Source organism: Rhagoletis zephyria, unplaced genomic scaffold (assembly GCF_001687245.7).
Source record: "Rhagoletis zephyria isolate East Lansing unplaced genomic scaffold, Rhagoletis_zephyria_1.1 Rzeph_scaffold_00337, whole genome shotgun sequence".
Taxonomy (NCBI): domain Eukaryota; kingdom Metazoa; phylum Arthropoda; class Insecta; order Diptera; family Tephritidae; genus Rhagoletis; species Rhagoletis zephyria.
The window spans coordinates 247,893-270,301 of record NW_016157421.1 but is presented as its reverse complement, the minus strand read 5'-3'; the positions used below and the strand labels follow the sequence as shown (position 1 = coordinate 270,301).

At 37.3% G+C, this 22,409-nt stretch overlaps 4 protein-coding genes across 9 annotated transcripts; 1 reads left to right on the top strand and 3 right to left on the bottom strand.

Moving 5' to 3' along the window:
* Window positions 1-112: 112 nt before the first annotated feature.
* Patsas (palmitoyltransferase Patsas) lies at window positions 113-2,669 on the bottom strand. The gene is made up of 3 exons (XM_017610763.1): window positions 1,650-2,669; window positions 780-1,271; window positions 113-687 (listed from the first exon to the last, which is right to left on the bottom strand). Exons 1-3 carry the CDS (start codon window positions 2,667-2,669, stop codon window positions 496-498), a joined length of 1,704 nt encoding a protein of 567 aa, XP_017466252.1. The 3' UTR covers window positions 113-495.
* A 1,424-nt stretch (window positions 2,670-4,093) lies between these two features.
* On the bottom strand, window positions 4,094-6,530 carry LOC108359098 (molybdopterin synthase catalytic subunit-like). 2 transcript variants are annotated; one of them, XM_017610776.1, is made up of 4 exons: window positions 6,395-6,530; window positions 6,221-6,329; window positions 5,939-6,063; window positions 4,094-5,852 (listed from the first exon to the last, which is right to left on the bottom strand). In XM_017610776.1, the coding sequence occupies exon 4, from the start codon at window positions 5,703-5,705 to the stop codon at window positions 4,542-4,544; it is 1,164 nt and encodes a 387-aa protein (XP_017466265.1). In that variant the 5' UTR covers window positions 5,706-5,852; window positions 5,939-6,063; window positions 6,221-6,329; window positions 6,395-6,530; the 3' UTR covers window positions 4,094-4,541. The 2 variants fall into 2 exon arrangements, with proteins under 2 accessions (XP_017466265.1, XP_017466266.1); XM_017610777.1 differs by having other exon boundaries at window positions 6,307-6,329.
* A 7,219-nt stretch (window positions 6,531-13,749) lies between these two features.
* On the top strand, window positions 13,750-17,438 carry ThrRS (threonine--tRNA ligase). Of its 3 annotated transcripts, none has more exons than XM_017610758.1 (5): window positions 13,750-13,857; window positions 14,885-14,945; window positions 15,133-15,566; window positions 15,626-16,296; window positions 16,360-17,438. In XM_017610758.1, the coding sequence occupies exons 2-5, from the start codon at window positions 14,894-14,896 to the stop codon at window positions 17,273-17,275; spliced, it is 2,073 nt and encodes a 690-aa protein (XP_017466247.1). In that variant the 5' UTR covers window positions 13,750-13,857; window positions 14,885-14,893; the 3' UTR covers window positions 17,276-17,438. The 3 variants fall into 3 exon arrangements, with proteins under 3 accessions (XP_017466247.1, XP_017466245.1, XP_017466248.1); XM_017610756.1 differs by having other exon boundaries at window positions 13,790-14,207; XM_017610759.1 differs by lacking the exon at window positions 13,750-13,857 and adding an exon at window positions 14,537-14,661.
* A 911-nt stretch (window positions 17,439-18,349) lies between these two features.
* Rab6 (RAS oncogene family member Rab6) lies at window positions 18,350-21,611 on the bottom strand. Of its 3 annotated transcripts, none has more exons than XM_017610761.1 (2): window positions 21,562-21,611; window positions 18,350-21,433 (listed from the first exon to the last, which is right to left on the bottom strand). In XM_017610761.1, exon 2 carries the CDS (start codon window positions 21,191-21,193, stop codon window positions 20,567-20,569), a length of 627 nt encoding a protein of 208 aa, XP_017466250.1. In that variant the 5' UTR covers window positions 21,194-21,433; window positions 21,562-21,611; the 3' UTR covers window positions 18,350-20,566. The 3 variants fall into 3 exon arrangements, with proteins under 3 accessions (XP_017466250.1, XP_017466249.1, XP_017466251.1); XM_017610760.1 differs by having other exon boundaries at window positions 21,543-21,596; XM_017610762.1 differs by having other exon boundaries at window positions 21,558-21,584.
* Window positions 21,612-22,409: the final 798 nt, after the last annotated feature.

Below are 22,409 nucleotides of genomic sequence, written 5' to 3'. Positions count from 1 at the left end.
TGTTCTAACCCGTTTTTATATTTCGTCAATTACTTTCTCTCCAATAGAACTCTCCGACAAGTATTGCTTTTGGACAATAGTTGTTGCTACAACTATCCGTATGTCATGTTGCTAAAAAATATTCACATACCTTGCCCTTAACACATATTAGCCCTATAGAGATTTCCGAAATTCTTCTGGAGTGACGGGTTTTGGTCAAAGATAAGTTGTTGTCCCATCATTGACTACGTTGTTTTATTTATTTATTTTTATTTTTTTTTTATTTATATCGGTTATTTGTTCCTGATGTATTCACTTTCCCATAAGTGCTTCGTATGCTAAGGCTGAAAAGTGCATTAAAATTCAAGCGAAATAGCTTCCAATTCTTATTTTCTCATTCGAACTGCATCCATTTTTGCAGGCCTTAAAACGGTGCACCTTGATTTATTGAGCTATTTATTATCCATGTGCTGGTAATTTACGACGCCCCGTATTAGCGCGTACCTAAGTTTTCAATCAAATATTATCCTCCATAAGCAAATCATTTTCATCGATACGATCAGGTAAGCAGACAAAAAATTCTAGCAAATTTAATATGGGTCCACGCGAGAATGGGTTTTGGTATCGTCCACGCTTATCACGCAAATATGGATAACGTTTGTAATTGAACATTTCGTTGGTCGTTAGATTCATGCAGGCATGCAATATCTGCAAATAAAGAACAACACTTTGAATTATGTACATACATACATATATTGGAAGTTTTGCCTTCCAGATTCACATATGTATATCAGGCATACCGATGTACAAGTCAATATCCAGCCGAGAGCGCAAAACACCACAGCCTCCAATAGTCCTAAAACATAGAGCAACGTAAAGCCCTCAATCATCACGCAATAGCAAGCGAAGTAAATGGTAAACGAGCAATTCACAGCCACTGAGAGTACAAATAAGAAGAACCACATACGGTTCCGCAAACCTACACAGTTGTGAATGAACGGGCAATGGTGGTCAAAATACGATACACATCGGTTACAGACGCGACAGTGCTTAGCTCGCAATGGACGCAAACAGCGGCAGCTGTGGCACAAACGCGTTAAAATTACATTTCGCTTTTTCAACTTGTCAAAGTAAGGTATCTGTTTGATGGCGCGATAGTAGGCATCAGAGCTTAGCGGTATATAGCCTGGATCACGACGATTCGCTATGACCCAACTGATCCACATCACTGCATTCCAATAAATGAAACAGTAATGGGAGCGACGTAAAATGTTCCAGGTGATTGGTATAGCCTTCGAAAGAAAATAAATTAGATACATACATATCGTTACTTTAATTCACAAGGCCCTAACCAACACTTTTTTCGAAACTGCGTTTTGCACAGATTTTGGCAGGATGTATTAAAATACACCTTCAATAAAAATTTTGAAGTGCTATTACCAAAAACAACGGAATTACATTCCGCTTTTTAAAAGGTCTGACACAGATTTTATAATGTTTTTTGCTTCTCCTGTAAAATAAAAAAATGTTGGTTTAGGGCCTTTGCGAATTAGGGAAATCTCTGTAAAAAATCTGGTCACACAGTTGATTCTAACTTTTAACAAATGTATGTATGTATGTATGTACATAATTACATATGTTCATGAATTTTACCTATTTATGTAACTTACTCTTATCATGTACATGGGATATCCCCACAATAACACCGAGAATAGGAAAAGTAGCAAAGGTCCTTTTGAGTCGCCTGCTCCACCAAATAACCAACCCCAAATTTCCGAAATTGACGGTATCCAGCGTGATTTTTTCTTCACTTCATTGTATAGTAATCGTACTATGTCCTGATGCTGATGCGCCTGTGCCAACATTATCGGCGTTTTACCATTCTTGTCTCGCGGCTCCAAATCCATGTTAGATTTTTCGCACAACAATCGTACACATGTCATATTGCCCGACAGACATGCTAAATGCAATGGTGTCGAACCGAAATTATCGGTTTTTTGGAGCTCAACACCCGAATACATAAGCAAACGCATGAGATCCGCATGCCCTTTGTAGGCTGCCCAGTGCAAAGCCGTGTCACCATTTATGTCCGTAAGATGATTAAGCGCACCCATGCCGAGTAAGTAGGCTGCCGTAGCTGTCTTGCCATACATGCATGCGCTCATGAGTGGCGTTAGACCTTTAAAATCGGCCGCATTCACAGCCACACCGGCCTGCAACAAAACTTGCACCACTGCGGCATGACCTTTGCGACATGCCCAGTGTATGGGGCGGGGACCCTGTGTCCCTAAACATGGCAAATCGACCGGCGCATTACGTTCAATTAAATAGCGCATAATTTCCACATTGCCACTGAGTGCCACCCAATGACCAGGCGTGTAGCCATGTCTGTCACGTGCCGACAAACATTCTATTCCGAATTTCTCCACCAAATTTTCCACGTCACTGACTTCTCCATTTTTTATGATATCAAATATATCGTCCAAATGCGCCATAGCACCGTCAATGCCTTCAAACAGTAGTAAATTGCTATCATCATGCTCGTCGATAGCTCCATCTCTGCTAGATGTGCGTCCAACTCCGCCGCCAACACTGTTTACACCCACTCCGCCACGTCCACCTCGACGCAACGTTGGTGGCGAATGCGGACGCTCTTCGGTGTTGGCGGCGCTATCCTCTTCGGCCACCATGTTGCATGAGGTCAGGGGCAACGCCCACACACTGCGGGCGGCCCCTGGACTGGGATGCACTTTGCTGTGCTGCGTTCTGATGATGTCGCCGCTGGCCACGTTATAAAAATCCGTTCTCTCCACAATCACAGTGCCTGAAGCTGAAGGTGATTGATGGAGCGGATTCTCGAGTAGATGAGAAATCTTGTTTGCTTTCTGCTTTGCTCCGAAATTGAGAAAACAAACCTTAATCTTTATTAATAATCGTAACCAAGTTTATTTTTTATCGACAAAGGATTTTAGGGGATTTAATCAATGTACATATGTATGTATATACATAAAATGAAATTTAATTTTTTTAATTTTGGAAAGAATGTTCTGGTGCTTCACTTTAAAACTGTAGGACTAACGAGGATATACTAAACAAACGAGCAAAAGGAAAATCAATAACGAACTGCATGACATTTGAGTTGTAATTGGTCCTTGACTGTTGGCTGGTTTCTGAGGGGTGATACAACCAAAGAAAGATGTGAATGTGCGTGTGGTGTGCGTGTGTATGTACATATGTACATACATATATAGGAATAGAAGAATTCGGACCCACATACATATGTACATATATACATAAATGTAAAGAAATTAAGTATGTTAATTTTTAAATTTTTAACGGTTTATATATTAAAGTGACTTATATGGAAATATGTAAGCACCTTACGAGGTAATCCATGTTTTCTTTCAGTTTTTAGTGCCAAAATTGTCATCTACTAGTAAAGCACAAAATGAACACCTCCGACGACGCATTACGTTGTCAGTTGAAAAATAACGTGCCGCCGATGTTATTTCCAAGCGTGGAAGTACTCCGAGCAACTGCTCTACGTTCTTGGTAACCACGTAAAGAGCATTCTAAATTCCTATTTACATAAGGCGGCCACGTCTTTCTTAAATTAAGGGAGATTCGTCAGTGAAGTGGTAAGGACCGCCGGGCGAAGTGTAAGTTGCTGGTAAGGTATTGCGCTTCACCTGGCGGTCCTTACCACTTCCCTACCGTATCTCCCTTGCGTAAACAGAGGCGTGGCCGCCTTATGTAAGTAGGAATTTAGAATGTACATTTGGTATGAGACATACTTCTGGGCCGCTTTACAAAGTAAGTTACGTAGAACGTAGAGCAGTTGCTCGGATAGTTCGACGCTTGGAAATAACTTCGGCGACACGTTATTTTGCAACTGACAGCGTAATGCGCCGTCGGAGCTGAAAGAAAACATGGATTATCTCGTAATTACCTATTTTCCCAGTGGGAAGAGTCCTATTCACGTACTACAGACATATTTAACAAATCACATATGTGCATATGTATGTGTTCCTAAAGGATTTAACAAATCACATATGTGCATATGGATGTGTTCCGAAAGGATTTTGATACTGGCTACTCATTTTCTCCGGATATAACATGTCGCCCCAATAATGAAATATGCAGTGTGAGACTTGCTTGATTTTTTACCCGGCTACGCCTAAAAATATGCAATTTATATTTACTCATTGCCTAACAATGTTTGTTTAACAACTTTTCCAGGAATTATGTACTAGCAGCGAGAGCGTTAACACAAAATAGAAAGGAAGAGAAATCGTGAGAAAGCTATTGAACGCAAAACCAGTAGAAACTTACGCCACTTTTATCCCTTTTGGTGGCTTAAGTTTTGACGCGCAATTTGATTTTGATTGCGAATATGAGTATGCAGATACCTACGTTAGTTCAATTATTCATAACAATTTTTATTTAACTTATTTTATTTTGAGCAAGATCTATGTACATACATATTTGCCCCTAATAGAGCATAGATTTTTTGAAAACATACATACATTCATACACAAGTTTCAGATAAAACATCTACGATTTCAATTAATTTCCATGTCTTTGCACGTTTGTATTTGCTGCATCAAACAATCTAATTCATTGACTGTGTAGACCTTATGGCTCGAAGGATCGCACCCATAATTTGTTTTTGTTATGACTTTATCTGAGGTTGAGTCTTGTTTTGAAGTTTTTGGAGAATTATTAGCATCAACAATAAAATGCCAGTACTCAGGAGATATAGATTCTAAACGTAGTATACGATCTTCAATTTCCTTGAGACGCCTACTTATCGGTAAATCATGATTAGATGAACGAAACAGATGTTGTTCTATAGCCTCAAGCCTATTGTGAGCCGAAGTAGATAATTTTGTATGTACTCCATTTTTTTCTCCCTCGGTTAAGTTTAACTTCATTGCAGGGTCATACGTCATCAATTTATCTAATGCTCTTAAGTAGTTTGGACGAGTTTGTGGGCCGGTGGTATTTTTCACCCGGAAAACTTTTAAATGACATTTTGACCTTTCTTGTTTCACAACGGTGCTATTTACTCGTGCGCAAGTACAATCTTCTTCACTTTTAATGAGTTTGTCTATATTAATGTAGTCAACGATGTTGTTTTGGTCGATTTCTTCACGTTTTGTTGTAATAAAACGTGCTATGCGATTACGAATTTCATTTCCGTTTGCAGTTATTTGCACCAGATCCGTTGGCACAGGAGTTTCGGCGTGTATTTTGGATTTTGAGAAACAGAATCTCTCACTATCTTCACACACGCTTTGACACTCTTCATCTTGTTTATAATCTCTGTCTTCATTAAAATGTAGCCCTCTTTCCGGGGTTAGCACTGCTTTCTTCAATTGTTCAATAGCATATCCCAATGCTTCCAACGAACATTGATGAAATGGAGAGGCAATTGCTATGACCACTTTTGCTTCTTTAGGTGCAATTAAACCAATGCGTCTGTAGATTGCTATATTCATTACACCCTTCCAACGGGAACGTATTTCATCGCATAGACACTTTAGCTCTTTTTTGGCATTTGATTCATTTGTTTCACGTTCAACCGAACGGATGAGTTTTTGTTCCAAATTATTTGGAGTTGTCTCTACAAATAATGAAAGTGCACTACACTTTTCATGCAATACTAAATTACTAATCGCTCCAATGAGTAGAGGCTCTGGAGTTATCACCAAAAAATTCGACATTTCGTCCTAAATAATTATTGTAGTTGATGAAATATTTGAAATGTTCGTCTTTGGGATTCCGCTTCTTTGTCGTATATTATTTTCATAGGAAGCAATAGCATTCTACTCGGGCTAGTACTTGCCCTCAGCAGTTTCGAAAGCTGGTACCTAAAAAAAAACCTTTATAAGTAAAATACAATTGAGTAAATTGGTGCAACATAGTCAAATAGGCTTTACGACGACTTGTTTCTTACCTTGCTCGGCAACTTTTACGAAAATACATATGTTTGTCTAGCCATAAACGAAGTTTCGGCCACTTTCACTTCATCGCCGGAGCACTGAGCAATGACGTGTGCCTTGTTCAGGATAGGTATGGAGTCTGTAAATCAAAGATTTCTAATTAAATATTTTTATTGCAGCAGTATTTTCCAACTTATAAAAGTTTTTAAACGCAGAATTTACAATAAAATATCGCTATATGCTTGATATTTGAGCAATCCAAGAGTGTGGCGCGGCATATTGTTTAAAAAACTCACCTGTACGTGTGCTTGTAGGAACGTTGTGCTCACAGCTGCAGAATGGTACTTGGTCAATAACTAATTAGGAACTGTGTTAAACTCACCGTGCTGGCTAGGGTGTGAAATTCTATAAGATTATAGATTAAGTAGGTAATTTAATTAGTGAAACAGCAGATTTATTGGAACACTTACCCGAAATCGTGAAATCAAAAAACCAAATATTTACGAATGAACGAAAAGCAAACAGCGAAAGAGCAACGGTCATCGGGATGCTACGATTCATCGATGTATCGAAAACATCGAGATATCAGCAAAAAGCATGAACGAAAGACACAAGATCACGCGGGAAGGAAAGAACGAAAAAAGTTATTTTCTAGCTGCCGAAATCTCGACGCCATCTTTGTTGTAAGAAGTAAACAACGAAGAGAACGGAGAAAACCGCGAAATTGTTGAACGCATGAAAAATCATTTTTATTATGCAAATTCTTCTAAAAATCATGCCGTTGTGTTAAATTATTCTTTATCTTATGTGTACACACGTTGTCACAAGCGAAAATGAAGAAACTTGCAGTAAAAAGCCACCACCAAATTGTAAACAACGAAGAAATGTAAACCAACGGCTAATGTCAAAATCGTTCAACTTTTTTCTTAAATGCGATTCTAACGGGCTACTCTCCTGCCCGCGTGATCTTGTCTTTTTGGTTCATGCATCTAACCATGGTTGCGCACATTTGGCATTAAAATTTACTGAGGTCTAGAAATAAAAGAAACTGATGCTTTGTATTTTAACGTTTTGGAATTCACCCAAACTATCGATTGTACACTCACATACATACATGCGTTTGTGCATCAAAGAAAATTGTACTTCATTAGGTTTGTTCGTCGAGCAAAAAATACGAATTTGTACGTCATGTATCATGATTTTTCCCCAAAACGCGTTCGTGCAGACCAAAAAATCATCCATCACCCAAAAACTAAGAGCGCAAAGTGACAGTTCTCCTGAGAGAAAAATTTTATCCAGCAAGAATTTGCAATCATGAACCAAGGCGAATTTATATAAGGTGGTGTTGTTTCATCAGCTGTGAGTAGCGTTTGATTGTCAAAATTTTGTATTTCGTTAGCGAGTGAGTGAAAACGTGAGAGTGTGTTTGTATTTTCTGTCGCCCTTTTTCATTCGGGGAAGAATAGCTGAAATTTGACAATGGCCCGCTAAAAGCAAAAACAAAATACAAGTAATTGTTGTATTTGTTGAATCGATACCACCTTATATGTATTCGCCTTGTCATGAACCAACAAAACAAGATCACCTATTCAAAGGAGCAAGAAAAAAGTTTATTTCTAGCAGTTTTGACATCTGCCCAAGAATGAAAACAAACAAATAAAACGAAAAATGCGCGGTGGCTGAGTGCGATTATATTGGCATTTATCATAAAATTAAAATCGCTGCAGAAAACACATCAACTCGCTTAAAAATCACTACGATGAGGTAGAAGACAATGTAAACAAAACCAAAAAACATCAAAAACGCTACGAAATTTTTTTTCTGAAAGTCGATTAGTCGGTGATTGGTGAGAAGTGGTTACGCTCTGTTTGGTAACTGGCAGCTTCGTAATAGGCTGTTTTTGCTTACGCGTAAAAGCACATTTAGCGCATTTAGCTCTAAATGCTACTCTAAATGTACATTTATCCATACAAAATTCGTCACCTAAATGCAACTAAGGTCGGTGTTATGCAGACGAACTTTTGTTTGCCAAATTAAATGGCGGCTGCTTAGTTTGCTCGGAGGTGGTTATGTCGAGTTTGGCACAGGGTTGCACGTTCATTATGGTTTTCATGGCTATTGCCAACACGAAATGAGAATTTTGTGTATAGCAACAATTGTCTAAAATTTTTGTGTATGACAACGCCGAATTTGCTGCAGTTTGACCAAACAAAATTAGTTTGCTGTGAGAGTCGCCAAACTCGCTCTCTCCGAGTTTGCTGCAACAACAATTGCACGCAGTTTGCCAAACAAAATTTCTGCATAACACCGCAAACAACTAAATGCAACTACATTTTTGCATTAAGAATCTAAATGCTAAAAGCAACCCTGTGATCTTCCAAAATTTCCACGATTCGAACATGGTTTAAAGAGAAAAAGTGGCAACATTGCTTTTTCGGGTATAATTGCTAGCTGCGTTTCAGTGATCGCCGATCGAGATTTCTTTTATTTTGCATTACATATTTGGATAAAGAAAAGTTAAGCAAATTCAACATCGATTTGATACTGATAGAAATCTGGATCAATTTGTGATCAACTCTGTTTGGTTTGTTTCCTAATTAAGTGAGGAAATTTTAATTGAATGCACCGACAAATAAATATATACACGAACAAATGTTCGGTTATGGTTAAAACAATTCAAGTTTTTGTATTGAATTTTTGGTTTAAAATTTATTTTTTCCTTTTCAGTAGGGTTTTTGCGCATTATCTTCTGCGTGAGAATTGATCGTAATATATACGCATCTAAATAAGAGACTGGAACACGGCTGTTTGTCAAAAGCATACGATTTCGAACTCGCGTAAATGTACATTTGCTAAATGCTATAGCATGAACGCTCTTCGAAAACATATGTTCGAAAGTGCTAAATGTTGCATTTTAAATGCAGCAAAAACGCTGCATAAGAAATGCCTTTCTCCATTTCATACAATTTCGCACACAATGGCAGCACTGAAGTAAAAATGCAACTAAAAATGCATCAAAATTGAAGGCGGAAAATGAAAAATTGAAGAACAACTTAATATTTTTTCTTTCTTTAATATTTAATTTTTATAATAACATTTTTTTAATATCTACTTTATAATAATAATAAAAAAATATTTTTTACTATTCTAATATTTAATACTAAAACTTTTTCGCAAAACAGCGTATTGCCACCCTGAAAAATGGGCGTGCTGGCTGTTCGATTCACCCAGCAAGTCGTGCTGGCTGTTCGATTTCGAAAATTCTCTCACTCCGTGCTGTGCACAACAACAATTGCACGGTGATTGCCAATTGAAATTGGTCAGAGACTTAGCAAGTGCTAAAAGAGCGTAAGCATCGCGTGTACGTATACAAGCGAGAGCGTAACGATGAGAACGCGNCAGCGTATTGCCACCCTGAAAATTGGCGTGCCTGCTGTTCGGTTCACCCAGCAAATCGTGCTGGCTGTTCGATTTCGAAAATTCTCTCACTCGGTGCTGTGCACAACAACAATTGCACGGTAATTGCCAATCGAAATTGGTGGCGTACCTACAGCCTGTGATCTGTTGATTGTTGTTGATTCATGATTTGCAATCACGAAAAACATATGATTGTGGCACATGGTTGCATTTTTGTCTACGATAATTTGAATAAATAAGTTCGTTAAACTTAAAAATTTATAATCACGAGCGATTTTTTTATGAAAAAAGGTCTAAATGCAACTCCAATAAAAGTCTAAATCAGACCTGGGCGTCGCCTGCCCGGCGGGCATATTCGCGTATACATACCGCACGACGTGTTCGCACGCACACAGTGACATCAATTTCTCGCTCACTACAAAAATTCTCTGACGAAGCTGGCCACCTCTGGTCTAAATGCTAAAAACAACCCTGTGATATTCAAAAATTTCCACGATTCGAACATGGTTTGATGAGAAAAAGTTTAATTGAGGAAATTTCAACTGACAGCACCGACAAATGAATATATATACAAACACATTTTCCGTTATGGTTAAAACCATGGTCAAAACAATTCAAGTTTTTTCATTGAATTTTTTGTTTAAAATTTCGTTTTCCCTCTTCAGTTCGGTTTTTTGCACATTATCTTCTCTGTGCGAATTGATCATGATAGATACGGATCTGAATTAGAGACTGGAACACGGCTGTTTGTCAAAAGCAAACGATTTCGAACTCGCGTAAATGTACATATATGTAATACTCCTATATTGGCAGAAAGAGCTAGTACCGTCCGAAAACACTACAGTATAGATATATCAATAAACACGTACGAAAGAAAAGGAACACATACGTTTATAAATAAACATGTATACAACACATATACAAAAACGGCACTCAAGTACACAATACATTGACAAAAACGGTACTAGACTGTCTCGCTTTGATTTCGGAATGCTTACACATTGAGAAGTTAGCTTACTGCCAATATAGAAGTATTACATATATGACAAGAACGCTTCGAAATTTTTTTCTGAAAATCGATTACAAATACAACGATGGCTGATTAGGTGATCTGTCGTCGTTGATTCATGATTTGCAATCACGAAAAACATATGATTGTGGCACATGGTTACATTTTTGAATTTTAATAAATAAATAAGTTCGTTAGATTTAAAAATTTATAATCACGAGCGATTTTTTTATGAAAAAAGACCTAAATGCAACTCCATTAAAAGCCTAGATGCTAAAAGCACCCCTTTGATGTTCAAAAATTTCCACAATTCGAACCACGGTGCAGCGAACAAAGGTGGCGCCGTCAGTGGTACCGCTACTTTGGTTTCGCCGATTTTGACATTTGTGGTAACTTGTAAATAAACTTTTGTTACCAATCAGCGAAAGAGAAATTTGAATTATAAGTGAAAACTCAGTTTAAATCGTGTTAATTTGCAATTTGTGAGTGATTTTTGAGTTGAAGACGCGTAAAAACCAATATAATGAAGTGCTGTGTGTTAAATTGCGAAGTCGTCAAAATGCAAGAAGCGTAGATGCAAGTGTAGCGCTGGGACGAATCGCTGCATTTTGTGTACATAGGGTACGGCAAAGCCGTTCCCGAAATGTTTCTCTATTATTATATTAACAGCATTTCCTCACAATGATTTTGTTTCTGCTCCACGCAGCCTCCATTAGCAAGTTAACTAATCAATCCCGCAGAGATGCTGCTGCAATTTTCTGCAGCAGCCTTAATTGCAAAGCAATGGAGTGCACTAAAACGTTTGCTGAAGCAGCCTCAATTGCAAAGCAATGGAGTGCGCTAAAATGTCCACTGTTCTCTAATAGATTAGGTGAAAAATGCAATATTTTCACATTTAGCAAAATTAAAACACGTTTTTCGCTGTAAAGTGAACTGCCTTGGCAATTTCAACTCGTTCTTCTTTTCGCTCTATTCTTTGTTTACTTGTGGTACACAAATGTCAACGCCCAGGACGGCGCAATCTTGTATTCTATCATTCTTGAATTCGAACATGGTTTAATGGGAAAAAGTGGCAACATTGCTTTTTCGCGTATACAGTTGCTAGCTGCGTTTCAGTGATCGTCGGTCGAGACTTCATTTATTATCTTATGCAGCGTTTTTGCTGCATTTAAAATGCAACATTTAGCATTTTCGAACATATGTTTTCGAAGAGCGTTCATGCTATAGCATTTAGCAAATGTACATTTACGCGAGTTCGAAATCGTATGCTTTTGACAAATAGCCGTGTTCCAGTCTTTTATTTAGATGCGTATATATTACGATCAATTCTCACGCAGAAGATAATGTGCAAAAACCCTACTGAAAAGGAAAAAGTAAATATTAAACCAAAAATTCAATACAAAAACTTGAATTGTTTTAACCATAACCGAACATTTGTTTGTGTATATATTCATTTGTCGGTGCTGTCAATTAAAATTTCCTCACTTAATTAGGAAACAAACAAAACAGAGTTGATCACAAATTGATCCAGATTTCTATCAGCATCAAATCGATGTTGAATTTGCTTAACTTTTCTTTATCCAATATGTAATGCAAAATAAAAGAAATCTCGAACGGCGATCACTGAAACGCAGCTAGAAACTGTATACTCGAAAAAGCAAAGTTGCCACTTTTTCTCTTTAAACCATGTTCGAATCGTGGAAATTTTGGAAGATCACAGGGTTGCTTTTAGCATTTAGATTCTTAATGCAAAAATGGAGTTGCATTTAGTTGCATTTAGGTGACGAATTTTGTATGGATAAATGTACATTTAGGGTAGCATTTAGAGCTAAATGCGCTAAATGTGCTTTTACGCGTAAGCAAAAACAGCCTATTACATTATTTGGAAAAAGAAAAGTTGCGCAAATTCAACATCGATGTGATATTGATAGAAATCTGGCTCAATTTGTGATCAACTCTGTTTTTTTCCTATTTAATTGAGGAAATTTCAACTGACAGCACCGACAAATGAACATATACACATACAAATTTTATGGTTATGGTTAAAACCATGATAAAAACATAGTAAGGTAGAACCGCTCTCTCAATTCTTCGGCCATGATTTTTTTTTAAGTTTGCCAACATTTTATAATCATACCAAATTGAGAGTAAAAAAAAGGAATTGTTCAAAGTTGTGGTTCATTAAGATTGAAAATGAGAATGCGTGTGTAAGTTTGTGTGTAAAATTTTAAAATTAAATTGCTTGCAAACGTCAAGAATTTGAAAAATTCCTCTCAGCGGTTCTACCTTCCTATTTTTTTTATCATGGCTAAAACAATTCAGTTTTTTTGTTGAGTTTTTGTTTAAAATTTCTTTTTCCCTCTTCATTAGGGTTTTTTGTACATTATCTTCACTGTGCGAATTGATCATGATAGATACGGATCTGAATAAGAGACTGGAACACGGCTGTTTGTCAAAAGCATACGATTTCGAACTCGTGTAAATGTACATTTGCTAAATGCGATAAAATGAACGCTCTTATGCAGCGTTTTTGCTGCATTTAAAATGCAATATTTAGCACTTTCGAACATATGTTTTCGAAGAGCGTTCATGCTACCGCATTTAGCAAATGTACATTTACGCAAGTTCGAAATCGTATGCTTTTGTCAAACAGCCGTGTTCCAGTCGCTTATTCGGATCCGTATCTATTACGATCAATTCTCACGCAGAAGATAATGTGCAAAAACCCTACTGAAAAGGAAAAAATAAATTTTAAACCAAAGCTTCAATACAAAAATTTGAATTGTTTTAACCATGACCGACCATTTGTTTATGTATATATTCATTTGTCGGTGCTGTCAATTAAAATTTCCTCACTTAATTAGGAAATAAAACAAACAGAATTGATCACAAATTGATCCAGATTTCTATCAGCATCACATCGATATTGAATTTTCTTAACTTTTCTTATACAAATAATATAAAATAATAAATGAAATATCGATCGGCGATCACTGAAACGCAGTTAGCCACTGTATACTCGAAAATGCAATGTTGCCACTTTTTCTCATTAAACCATGTTCGAATCGTGGAAATTTTGGAAGATCACGGTTGCTTTTAGCATTTAGATTCTTAATGCAAAAATGGAGTGGCATTTAGGTGACGAATTTTGTATGGATAAATGTACATTTAGAGTAGCATTTAGAGCTAAATGCGCTAAATGTGCTTTTACGCGTAAGCAAAAACAGCCCATAAGCAAAAACATCCCATTAGAAAAATATGTTCGAAAGTGCTAAATGTTGCATTATGCAGCAAAACGCTGCATTATTGCGAATTCGCCGCGATTTGTTACGATTCGCACTAGCATTATAACCATAGAGTCCGTCGGCGCTATTAGTTATTCATTTCAATTAATATGGCAACACTTTCAACTATCCTTCTTTTGACAGTCTTCGCTGCAACGGGATTGGACGGGATTTCGTGAAACGTGGTGCAAGGGCTTGATTCTTTTTGGAAAATATTTCGAAGGCATGTTTTCAATTGATTTATTTGAAAAAACCTAAGCGTTTCTTTCTCAGTGAAGTGTTTAAGTTATGTATAAAACTGTACAAGTAGTGGGCGCGCCGAGATTTTACATTCATATTCCCGGCATCAGACACATATTCGCCCAGTGCCAACAGCGCCACATTGCCGTTGTTACCAAATCACAACCGTGCACTGTTGATGATAGCGATAACTTAGGGAAAGAACAAAGGAACCTTATAGAACTGCGGAACCTCGGCGTAGGGAATCTTTCTTCCTCAACACACAACTCATTCAACACTCTTCACATAGGCGGAATTCCTCATGAAACTTTCTGTCGGCGCTATGCAACATTGGTCGGTGTCTAGAAGCAACAAACAGATCATTTAAACGTATCGCCCTATATTGGAATAGCTAATGTCGAATACAAATTTAGTGCAAATTCTACATTCTCAATTCTTTAAATGCGGAAAGTTTTGTTTGCACCCTTCCCAAACACCAATATCACCTAATTTACTGTAGGTTAAGTACAAATGTCGCGCCGTGCATGCGCATGATTCATACACATTTTCGTAGTAATATTTTCGCCTAAAAAGTAAAAAGTAAAAAGTACATATTTCATACTTGAATACTTGTTAGTTCATTTTTGTAATTCACCGCTGGGTTATAGAGAGTTAGAATGAGAAGGCAACATTTGTTATTGACGCTGTGTCTCATGCCTCGGCGCACTCATCCAGACTGGTGACAAGATTGCATCAGAAAAAATACCTGTAAAAGCCAAAGTGGCAGTAACAGCAATTAAGTGAAGTGGTAAAGATAACTTGCCCAAAGAGTGGTAGTTTTAGCAAGAAAACACTTTCTAATTAATTAATAGACCGTTGAAAATGAAAGACGCTTTTTCTATATATTAATATTAATTAGCTTAATAGCTTTCACCAGGATCATATTTTCATTTTCCCCCATTTAGTGTATGCATACTTTTTTTCTAAAAGTGAAGAAAATTTTACTTACCATTACATCTCATTTTTTACAGGCTACTAAAATGAAGAAAGAAAAACAAAAGAACACATCTGTCGAAGCTGCTGGCAAAAAAGGTTAGTTTCCGTTGATAAGTTTTGTATGCCACATGGCAAGTAGGGGTTTTACCAAAATTTTGTGATTGATTTTTTACAACGTCGCATTTATGTGCATGTGTATGTGTATTTGTTTGATTATTTTTGTTGTATTATTTTCAAAGAGACTGCTAAACATTAGAAATATTAATATTAAATATAATTTCAGAATTAAATCCTTGGCCCGCATATATTGAGGAGCGTAATGCTCTTTGGGAGAAATTGAAAGTTGAACGTGAAGCAGAGTTGGCTGCCAAGCCCCGTACACCAATCAAAGTAACACTCCCCGATGGCAAACAAGTGGATGCTACATCATGGGAGACCACACCTTACGATGTTGCGAAGGGTATTAGTCAAGGTTTAGCCGATAATACCGTTATTTCGAAAGTGAATGGCGATGTATGGGATCTGGACCGTGTACTTGAAGGGGATTGCAAATTGCAATTGCTTAAATTCGATGACCCTGAAGCTCAAGCTGTCTTTTGGCACAGTTCAGCGCACATCATGGGTGAAGCTATGGAGCGCATATATGGCGGACACTTGTGTTACGGACCACCAATCGATAATGGCTTTTATTATGATATGCATTTAGACGGGGAAGGGGTAAGTACATATTAACAAATGTGTAAAACGTTGAACTAAAATAATCATTCTTTGATCAGATCTCTACCAATGACTATCCCGCTATGGAGGGTCTCGTAAAACAAATAGTTAAAGAAAAACAACCATTCGAGCGTTTGGAATTGAAAAAAGCAGATTTATTAGAAATGTTCAAGTATAACGAATTCAAGGTACGCATTTTGAATGAGAAAGTCAATACTGATACCACTACTGTGTACAAATGCGGGTCACTCATTGATCTGTGTCGTGGTCCACATGTACGTCACACCGGTAAGGTAAAAGCCCTGAAAATCACCAAAAACTCGTCCACATACTGGGAGGGTAAAGCCGATGCAGAGACTTTGCAGCGGGTTTATGGCATTTCTTTTCCTGACCCAAAACAGCTGAAGGAATGGGAAAAAATACAAGAGGAAGCAGCGAAACGTGACCATCGCAAAATTGGTCGAGAACAGGAGTTGTTCTTCTTCCATGAATTGTCACCAGGCTCGTGTTTCTTCCAACCACGTGGGGCACACATCTACAATACGTTGATGAACTTTATAAAAGCCGAATATAGGAAACGCGGTTTTCAGGAAGTCATCACACCAAACGTATACAACTCAAAACTTTGGATGACTTCTGGCCATTGGCAGCATTACGCAGAAAATATGTTCTCATTCGAGGTGGAAAAGGAAAAGTTTGCACTGAAACCTATGAACTGTCCAGGACATTGGTGAGTAAAAATATGATGCGTCTTGAAATATAATAAATTCATATTAAAAAATCGACCCTTTAGCCTCATCTTCGATAACCGCAATCGGTCGTGGCGAGAGTTACCTCTTCGCCTGGCTGATTTCGGTGTGCTACATCGCAATGAACTTTCAGGTGCTCTCACAGGACTCACACGCGTCCGTCGTTTCCAACAAGATGATGCGCATATTTTCTGTGCGCCTGATCAGATTAAGAACGAAATGAAGGGATGTCTGGATTTCTTGCGTCATGTGTATACAATTTTCGGTTTCTCGTTCAATCTCGTCCTATCAACGCGCCCTGAAAAATATCTCGGCGAATTGGAACAGTGGAACACTGCTGAAAAAGCACTCGCTGAATCCCTAGACGAATTCGGTTTACCATGGAAAGAGAATCCCGGTGATGGTGCTTTCTATGGACCAAAAATTGATATTACTATTATGGATGCACTAAAACGTGCCCATCAATGCGCCACTATTCAATTAGATTTCCAATTGCCAGAGCGATTTAATTTAAGTTACATTGCAGATGATGGTGAAAAGAAACGACCTGTTATAATACATCGTGCTATTCTCGGTTCTGTTGAGCGTATGATTGCCATACTCACAGAGAATTATGCCGGTAAATGGCCTTTCTGGTTGTCGCCACGTCAAGTGATGGCTGTGCCGGTTGGTCCTCAATACGATGAGTACGCACAATCCGTACGTAACCAACTGCATGCCGCTGGATTTATGGCTGAAGCTGATACGGATGCTGGGGATACTTTGAATAAAAAAATTCGTAATGCTCAATTGGCACAATTCAATTTCATTTTGGTGGTGGGCGAGAAAGAGCGCTCCTCCAATACGGTTAATGTGCGCACACGTGACAACAAAGTACATGGTGAAGTCTCAATTGCCGATTTGATAACTAAGTTAAACAAGGTACGCGATGAGTTCATAACAAACGAAGATAGCTTCTAGATTTGAAAGTTATGGCATGGCTTGAGAATGGAGGGTAGGAGGTAGGAGGTGCGGTAATTTATTTTTATTTTTTTTTCGATTTGTAATGCTTTTAAAGTACGCCAAATGCTTAAATATGAATAGTGATGTCTTCTGAGAACTCAATAAATATCCATAAAAATAAGGTTTGGTTTCATTAATTTAGGATTAGGATTTAAGAAAACCGAGCCTCGAAGCTATTGAAATTTCACATCGTCAATTTGCATCAGGCGCACACAAAGGTATAGCAGGTGCACGCGACATGTTGATGTCAATGTAGAAGGAGACATGTTGCTGTCAGCATTTGTTGCTAGTTTGTGAAACATGTTGCAGTCAACACTTATGTTGCTAGTTTGTGAAACATGTTGCTATTATTGCGGGAAGCAACATGTTAAGGTGTACGAAATGTTTCATTTTCTTCGTCGTGCATTCGTTTTCGATCTGATCGGTGAAAAAGGTTTATTAGTTAAAATAATTGCATCATTTTTTTTGGTTCAGAATATTCTATTCAATAGACTCGTGTTTGCATAGCTGAAAAACCCGGCAACCTTATGTTGCTACAAACTTGCACTATCGACATGCTTCGGCCTCATGTATTTTTCGGATTGTTTTCAAGAGTTCAAAAAAAAAAAAACCTTGAGGAAAAATTTGCCTCAAGTAGCAGAATTTTGCATTAACTTACTGAAATTCTTGCTGATGTTGATAAATATAAAATTATAAAATGTTATTATGGTATTAGATATTTCGAAAACAAGTGAAGAACATTTTTTTTTTCTTTTTCTCGTATGAGTCCCTATTAAATCTCTTTAAAACATACTTATGTTTACACCTGTAAATTTTTGATAAAACAACTTCCTTATGGAAATCGCTGAATTGCTTGATTTCTATTCGACATTGAACGATCCACGTTCATAAGGCGCTTCGCACATTTACCGTCCAATCATAGTTGCGTTACTGTATCTCCTTTAAAATCGCCAACGGCCAATCATAGAAGTGACAAAAACTGATAAGTGTACATTTGTAAAAATGTAAATAATTGTAAAGAGCGTTGTTTCATACGATATAATACCCATCCATTAGACAGGGAATTATTTTATTGAAAAAAAAACATGGTTGGAAGTATTGCAACACACTGACGATACCTTCTAGCAAAATTCGACTATAAAACCGAGAGTATTCACCCCAAAAAATGTTCAGGATTGGATGTGCAGAAGTTCTTGGAATCTTTGCATGACAATTGTAACAATGATGAATGTATGTATTTGGACCACAAAGGTGCAGAAAGGCAAAATTGTTTTCTTAAAAACGATGTGTATACATACATCTTATATAAATACATACATATATATAATAACTAGAAAACTTGTAATACTTCATTATAGGTTATTTCAAAAAACTTTATTGCAAATATGTTGTTCCTTTAAAAATATGTTCACGTAGCAAGTGCAATTTCCCACTGATCATTCAAATGCTATAACTTAATTTTAAATTTGCTTAAAATGTTTTAATTTTTCTTCATATATCTATGTACATACTGCTTTACGAATACATATTGTAGTCGCTTAAAGTTTCATTCATGCGTTTTACTACATTTATCGCAATATGTACGTATGTATGTATGTATCTGTTTCATTGCGTGCACATATGTACATATGCATGCATTTTGTAAGCTGCGTTATAAAATTGGTTTTGGTGGCCACTAATACGAAGCAAATCATTTTATTTTTATTTTTTTATTAAATGCGCTTTGCATATCTTTCATAAGATGCCACCAATAAATTTGTATCTACTTTAAATTTTTTATAATTATTTATTTTCTTCGCTGAAATTTTCTGCTGAAATGTAATGTAATTTTGTATTTAAAATAATATACTAGTTACTGTCTCGATTGTAATTAACTACTCGTATTCTCTTAAGCGATGCATTATATTCAACTTCATAAGCTTGAGCACATAGTGGCAGCCGGTTACAATACGCTTTAATTAAATTTACTTTGCAGAGCTACAACAGCAGCGCAGTCTAAAATTGTATATATGTACAAATTAGTAATAAAAATTAAATCATCAACATAGCCAGTAACAGGTACTGAAAAGTTAACGAAATAAAAAAATGGTACTCAAAATAGATTTCTACAGATTTGCAAAATGAAAATAGAAATAACACCCATGTATGTATATTTTTTATAGATGATCGCTTGCGCTTATATTGCAAAAGAATATGAAATTTTTTAATACCTTCACAGAAATACTCGAAATTTAGGGAACAAATTTCTGATAAGAACGTTGTAGTGTTTACTATGGACTGGAAATAAATTAAACGTTATCTATACCAAAGCTTGTTAAAAACACGCCAAGTTACAGAAAAACGTTCCACCATGATAAAACAGGAAAAGGGAATGTTTGGTAAATATGGGAGCTCCCGTCAATCAAAAGATATGTGCACACTTGTTCAATATTTTATTCACTCTGTTACAGTTACTACTGAATTTCAGTAAATAACGATTTTATCTAGCTTTATAAGTACATTATAGACCCAAGAAGCTTCGGTTAGTAAATAAAATGGGCGATAACGGCATTCATGCACCTAAATTTATGCAATAGATCTTCAATAAAGTTTATATAAAAACGACTGCTGGAAATCTCAAAGCAATACTAGTTGCGTTCCCCAACTTTTCTGGGTTAAAATCTGTAAAACTGTCAAAAGGCAAAAGACCCCGAGAAAACCGAGTAGGGACCGCTTTCTGGCAAATTCCTGTAAATTCTTGCAACTTCTTGCGAGTTAGGGAACACAACTACAACATGCAAATATGCAAATGTAATGTGCACAATGTAGGCAGTTATTATTAAATTTAAAAAAAACTTTCTTAACTATGCGTATGATTTTTCAATTTACTACACAACAGCTGCTTGTCAATACCACCAACTACCAACCATCAAGCTTTGTAATTGTATAGCGTAATCAGATATTTTCAACTCTGGTTTCATTCTAAATATTTCAACTCTAAACTCATTCAGTTTGAAGAAATCGTTTCTTCGTATTAAATGCTTGTATGCGCCTACCTTTATCGTTACGATCATTTAATTTTTCAGTTAATAAGTTTTAGTTTTATTTACGTTATAAATAAACTTAAAGATAAAATTGTGTTCCTCTTCTTAGGCTTTCTTATACTCGTCTACGTCGTCATCATACTGTTAAGTTATCATTAAGCGATCGCCCCTACTTCAATTATAATATTATTAATTAATTAGATCGTTCACTACATTCATTGAATCTTCAGCAGGCACAACCACCCTCCGGATCTTTTGATTCGTTAGGTGAATCCTTCAGCACAACCTCTTGCATATCTTCCGAGGGTTTATTCTCAGTCGAATCCATTCCAGGCAGCGCTGCCGCCACGCGTCTAAAAAGTTGCTTCACATTATAACCGGCCTTCGCGCTGGTTTCGATAAACATCACATTCAGTTCCTTCGCCTTTCGTTCGCCCTCCTCGGTGGAAACCTGTCGTTTATCTGATAAATCGGTTTTATTACCAACTAACATAATGATGACGTCACTGCCACGTTCCGTGCGCACATCATCAATCCATTTGGATGTTTGATGGAAGGAGTTTGTATTTGTTATATCGTAGACAACGACCGCCACAGTGGAATCACGTATGTAGGATGGGATCAGTGAACGAAAACGTTCCTGGCCGGCTGTATCCCATAGCTGTAGGCGAACGGTGCGATCTTCAAGGTACATGGTTTTCGAAAGAAAATCGATACCAATTGTCGCCTGATACGTGTTGTCAAAGCTATCGTACATGAAGCGTGTGATCAGCGAAGTCTTTCCGACACTCTGTTCGCCGAGAAACACCAGCTTAAACTTGCGCAGGGGATTGCCAAATTCGCCGGATGACATGTTTAAGGGTACTTTGTTTTATTTGTGATGATATTTACTTGATTAGTTTACGTCGTCTGCTACTGTTTCTGTTTTTGCTTACGGGAGTATCGCCGATTAGTCCTTGCTTTTAATCTTGTTTTTAGCACTCCTTTCGATTTTTCTTCTTGATCTAGTCGTTGACGTTGGCGAAGCTGCTTTCTTTCTTCTTTTTCCCCGCTGACCTCTTTGATTTGGGTTGGGTTACTTGGATTTGATGCACTATTTAAAAACAACCACAAGAGTCATCAACTTCAGTATAATTATAGCACTGAATATTTTCGTTGTGAAGTAAACGCGTTATTTTTTATATTTTTAATACAATTTATACCTTTTTAGTCTTCACCTACACTTTTTATATCGCTTTTTCATTAGTCACCGTCAGCAATCAGCTTATAACGTTATATTTGTACTGCGTTACCGACATGTGTCGTGTTAAAAAAGTGTCAAAAGGCCAAAATGTTTTTTTTTTTTCTTAGAGATGCCATGTCGCATCAAAAATCGTAAAACTGCAAGTCGTCCATTAACAGGTGCCCCGAGCGTGGGGAACGCAAAAAACCCCGTAACGTGCCCGGAACAACATATCAGCTCTAACAAATGATTTTATGTATATTTTCCTTATATGTACACATTTCCGCCCGAAACAAAAGTTCGGGCTGTTTCGGTTACGAAGAAGACATTTACGATCCAAAATTGGAAGGTATTCGCTCTCTATTAAGGCCCGTCCACTAGAACTTTGGCGTTGCGTTGGCGTTGGCGTCGCTTCAACAGCTGACTATGAATACATGTATTCAAATGTAGCCGTCCACATAGCCAAAATTCGACAACGCTCACGCCAACACAAAGCAAAAAGATGGCCAACTCTTATCTTTTCGCGTGCGTTGCTCGTCAGCTGTTGCAAACAAATAAAATTGTGTGAAATATTTTTCGTTTTTAATCAAGTGCGGACAAGAAATATCGCTTTACTCATTTTTCTAAAGTGAGGAACACTTTCTGGGCTGGGCCCGCGGGCTCGTGTGGAACAAACCTATTAATTCAACTTCAGAACTCTACAATGAACATCTCGCTCATATCGTGCGATCAGCTGTGCTTGCTGCAATACAATTTTTGAACGCATCGTTGTTGCATGCATTTACTTGGTGCTAAGGTTTGCGCCAATAGGCGCGGTACGGTACTGTGGGGTATAACCCCATGATCC

What these genes read in the sequence shown, in the direction of transcription:
- Patsas (XM_017610763.1), bottom strand. Translation starts at nt 2,669, where the DNA reads ATGGTGGCCGAAGAGGATAGCGCCGCCAACACCGAAGAGCGTCCGCAT. An exon ending in ATCCCATGTACATGATAAGA is followed by an intron (nt 1,272 to 1,649) that starts GTAAGTTACATA and finishes TTTCTTTCGAAG; the next exon opens with GCTATACCAATCACCTGGAA. An exon ending in GGATATTGACTTGTACATCG is followed by an intron (nt 688 to 779) that starts GTATGCCTGATA and finishes CTTTATTTGCAG; the next exon opens with ATATTGCATGCCTGCATGAA.
- LOC108359098 (XM_017610776.1), bottom strand. Translation starts at nt 5,705, where the DNA reads ATGTCGAATTTTTTGGTGATAACTCCAGAGCCTCTACTCATTGGAGCG.
- ThrRS (XM_017610756.1), top strand. Translation starts at nt 13,923, where the DNA reads ATGTATAAAACTGTACAAGTAGTGGGCGCGCCGAGATTTTACATTCAT. An exon ending in GTCGGCGCTATGCAACATTG is followed by an intron (nt 14,208 to 14,884) that starts GTCGGTGTCTAG and finishes CATTTTTTACAG; the next exon opens with GCTACTAAAATGAAGAAAGA. An exon ending in ATGAACTGTCCAGGACATTG is followed by an intron (nt 16,297 to 16,359) that starts GTGAGTAAAAAT and finishes TCGACCCTTTAG; the next exon opens with CCTCATCTTCGATAACCGCA.
- Rab6 (XM_017610761.1), bottom strand. Translation starts at nt 21,193, where the DNA reads ATGTCATCCGGCGAATTTGGCAATCCCCTGCGCAAGTTTAAGCTGGTG.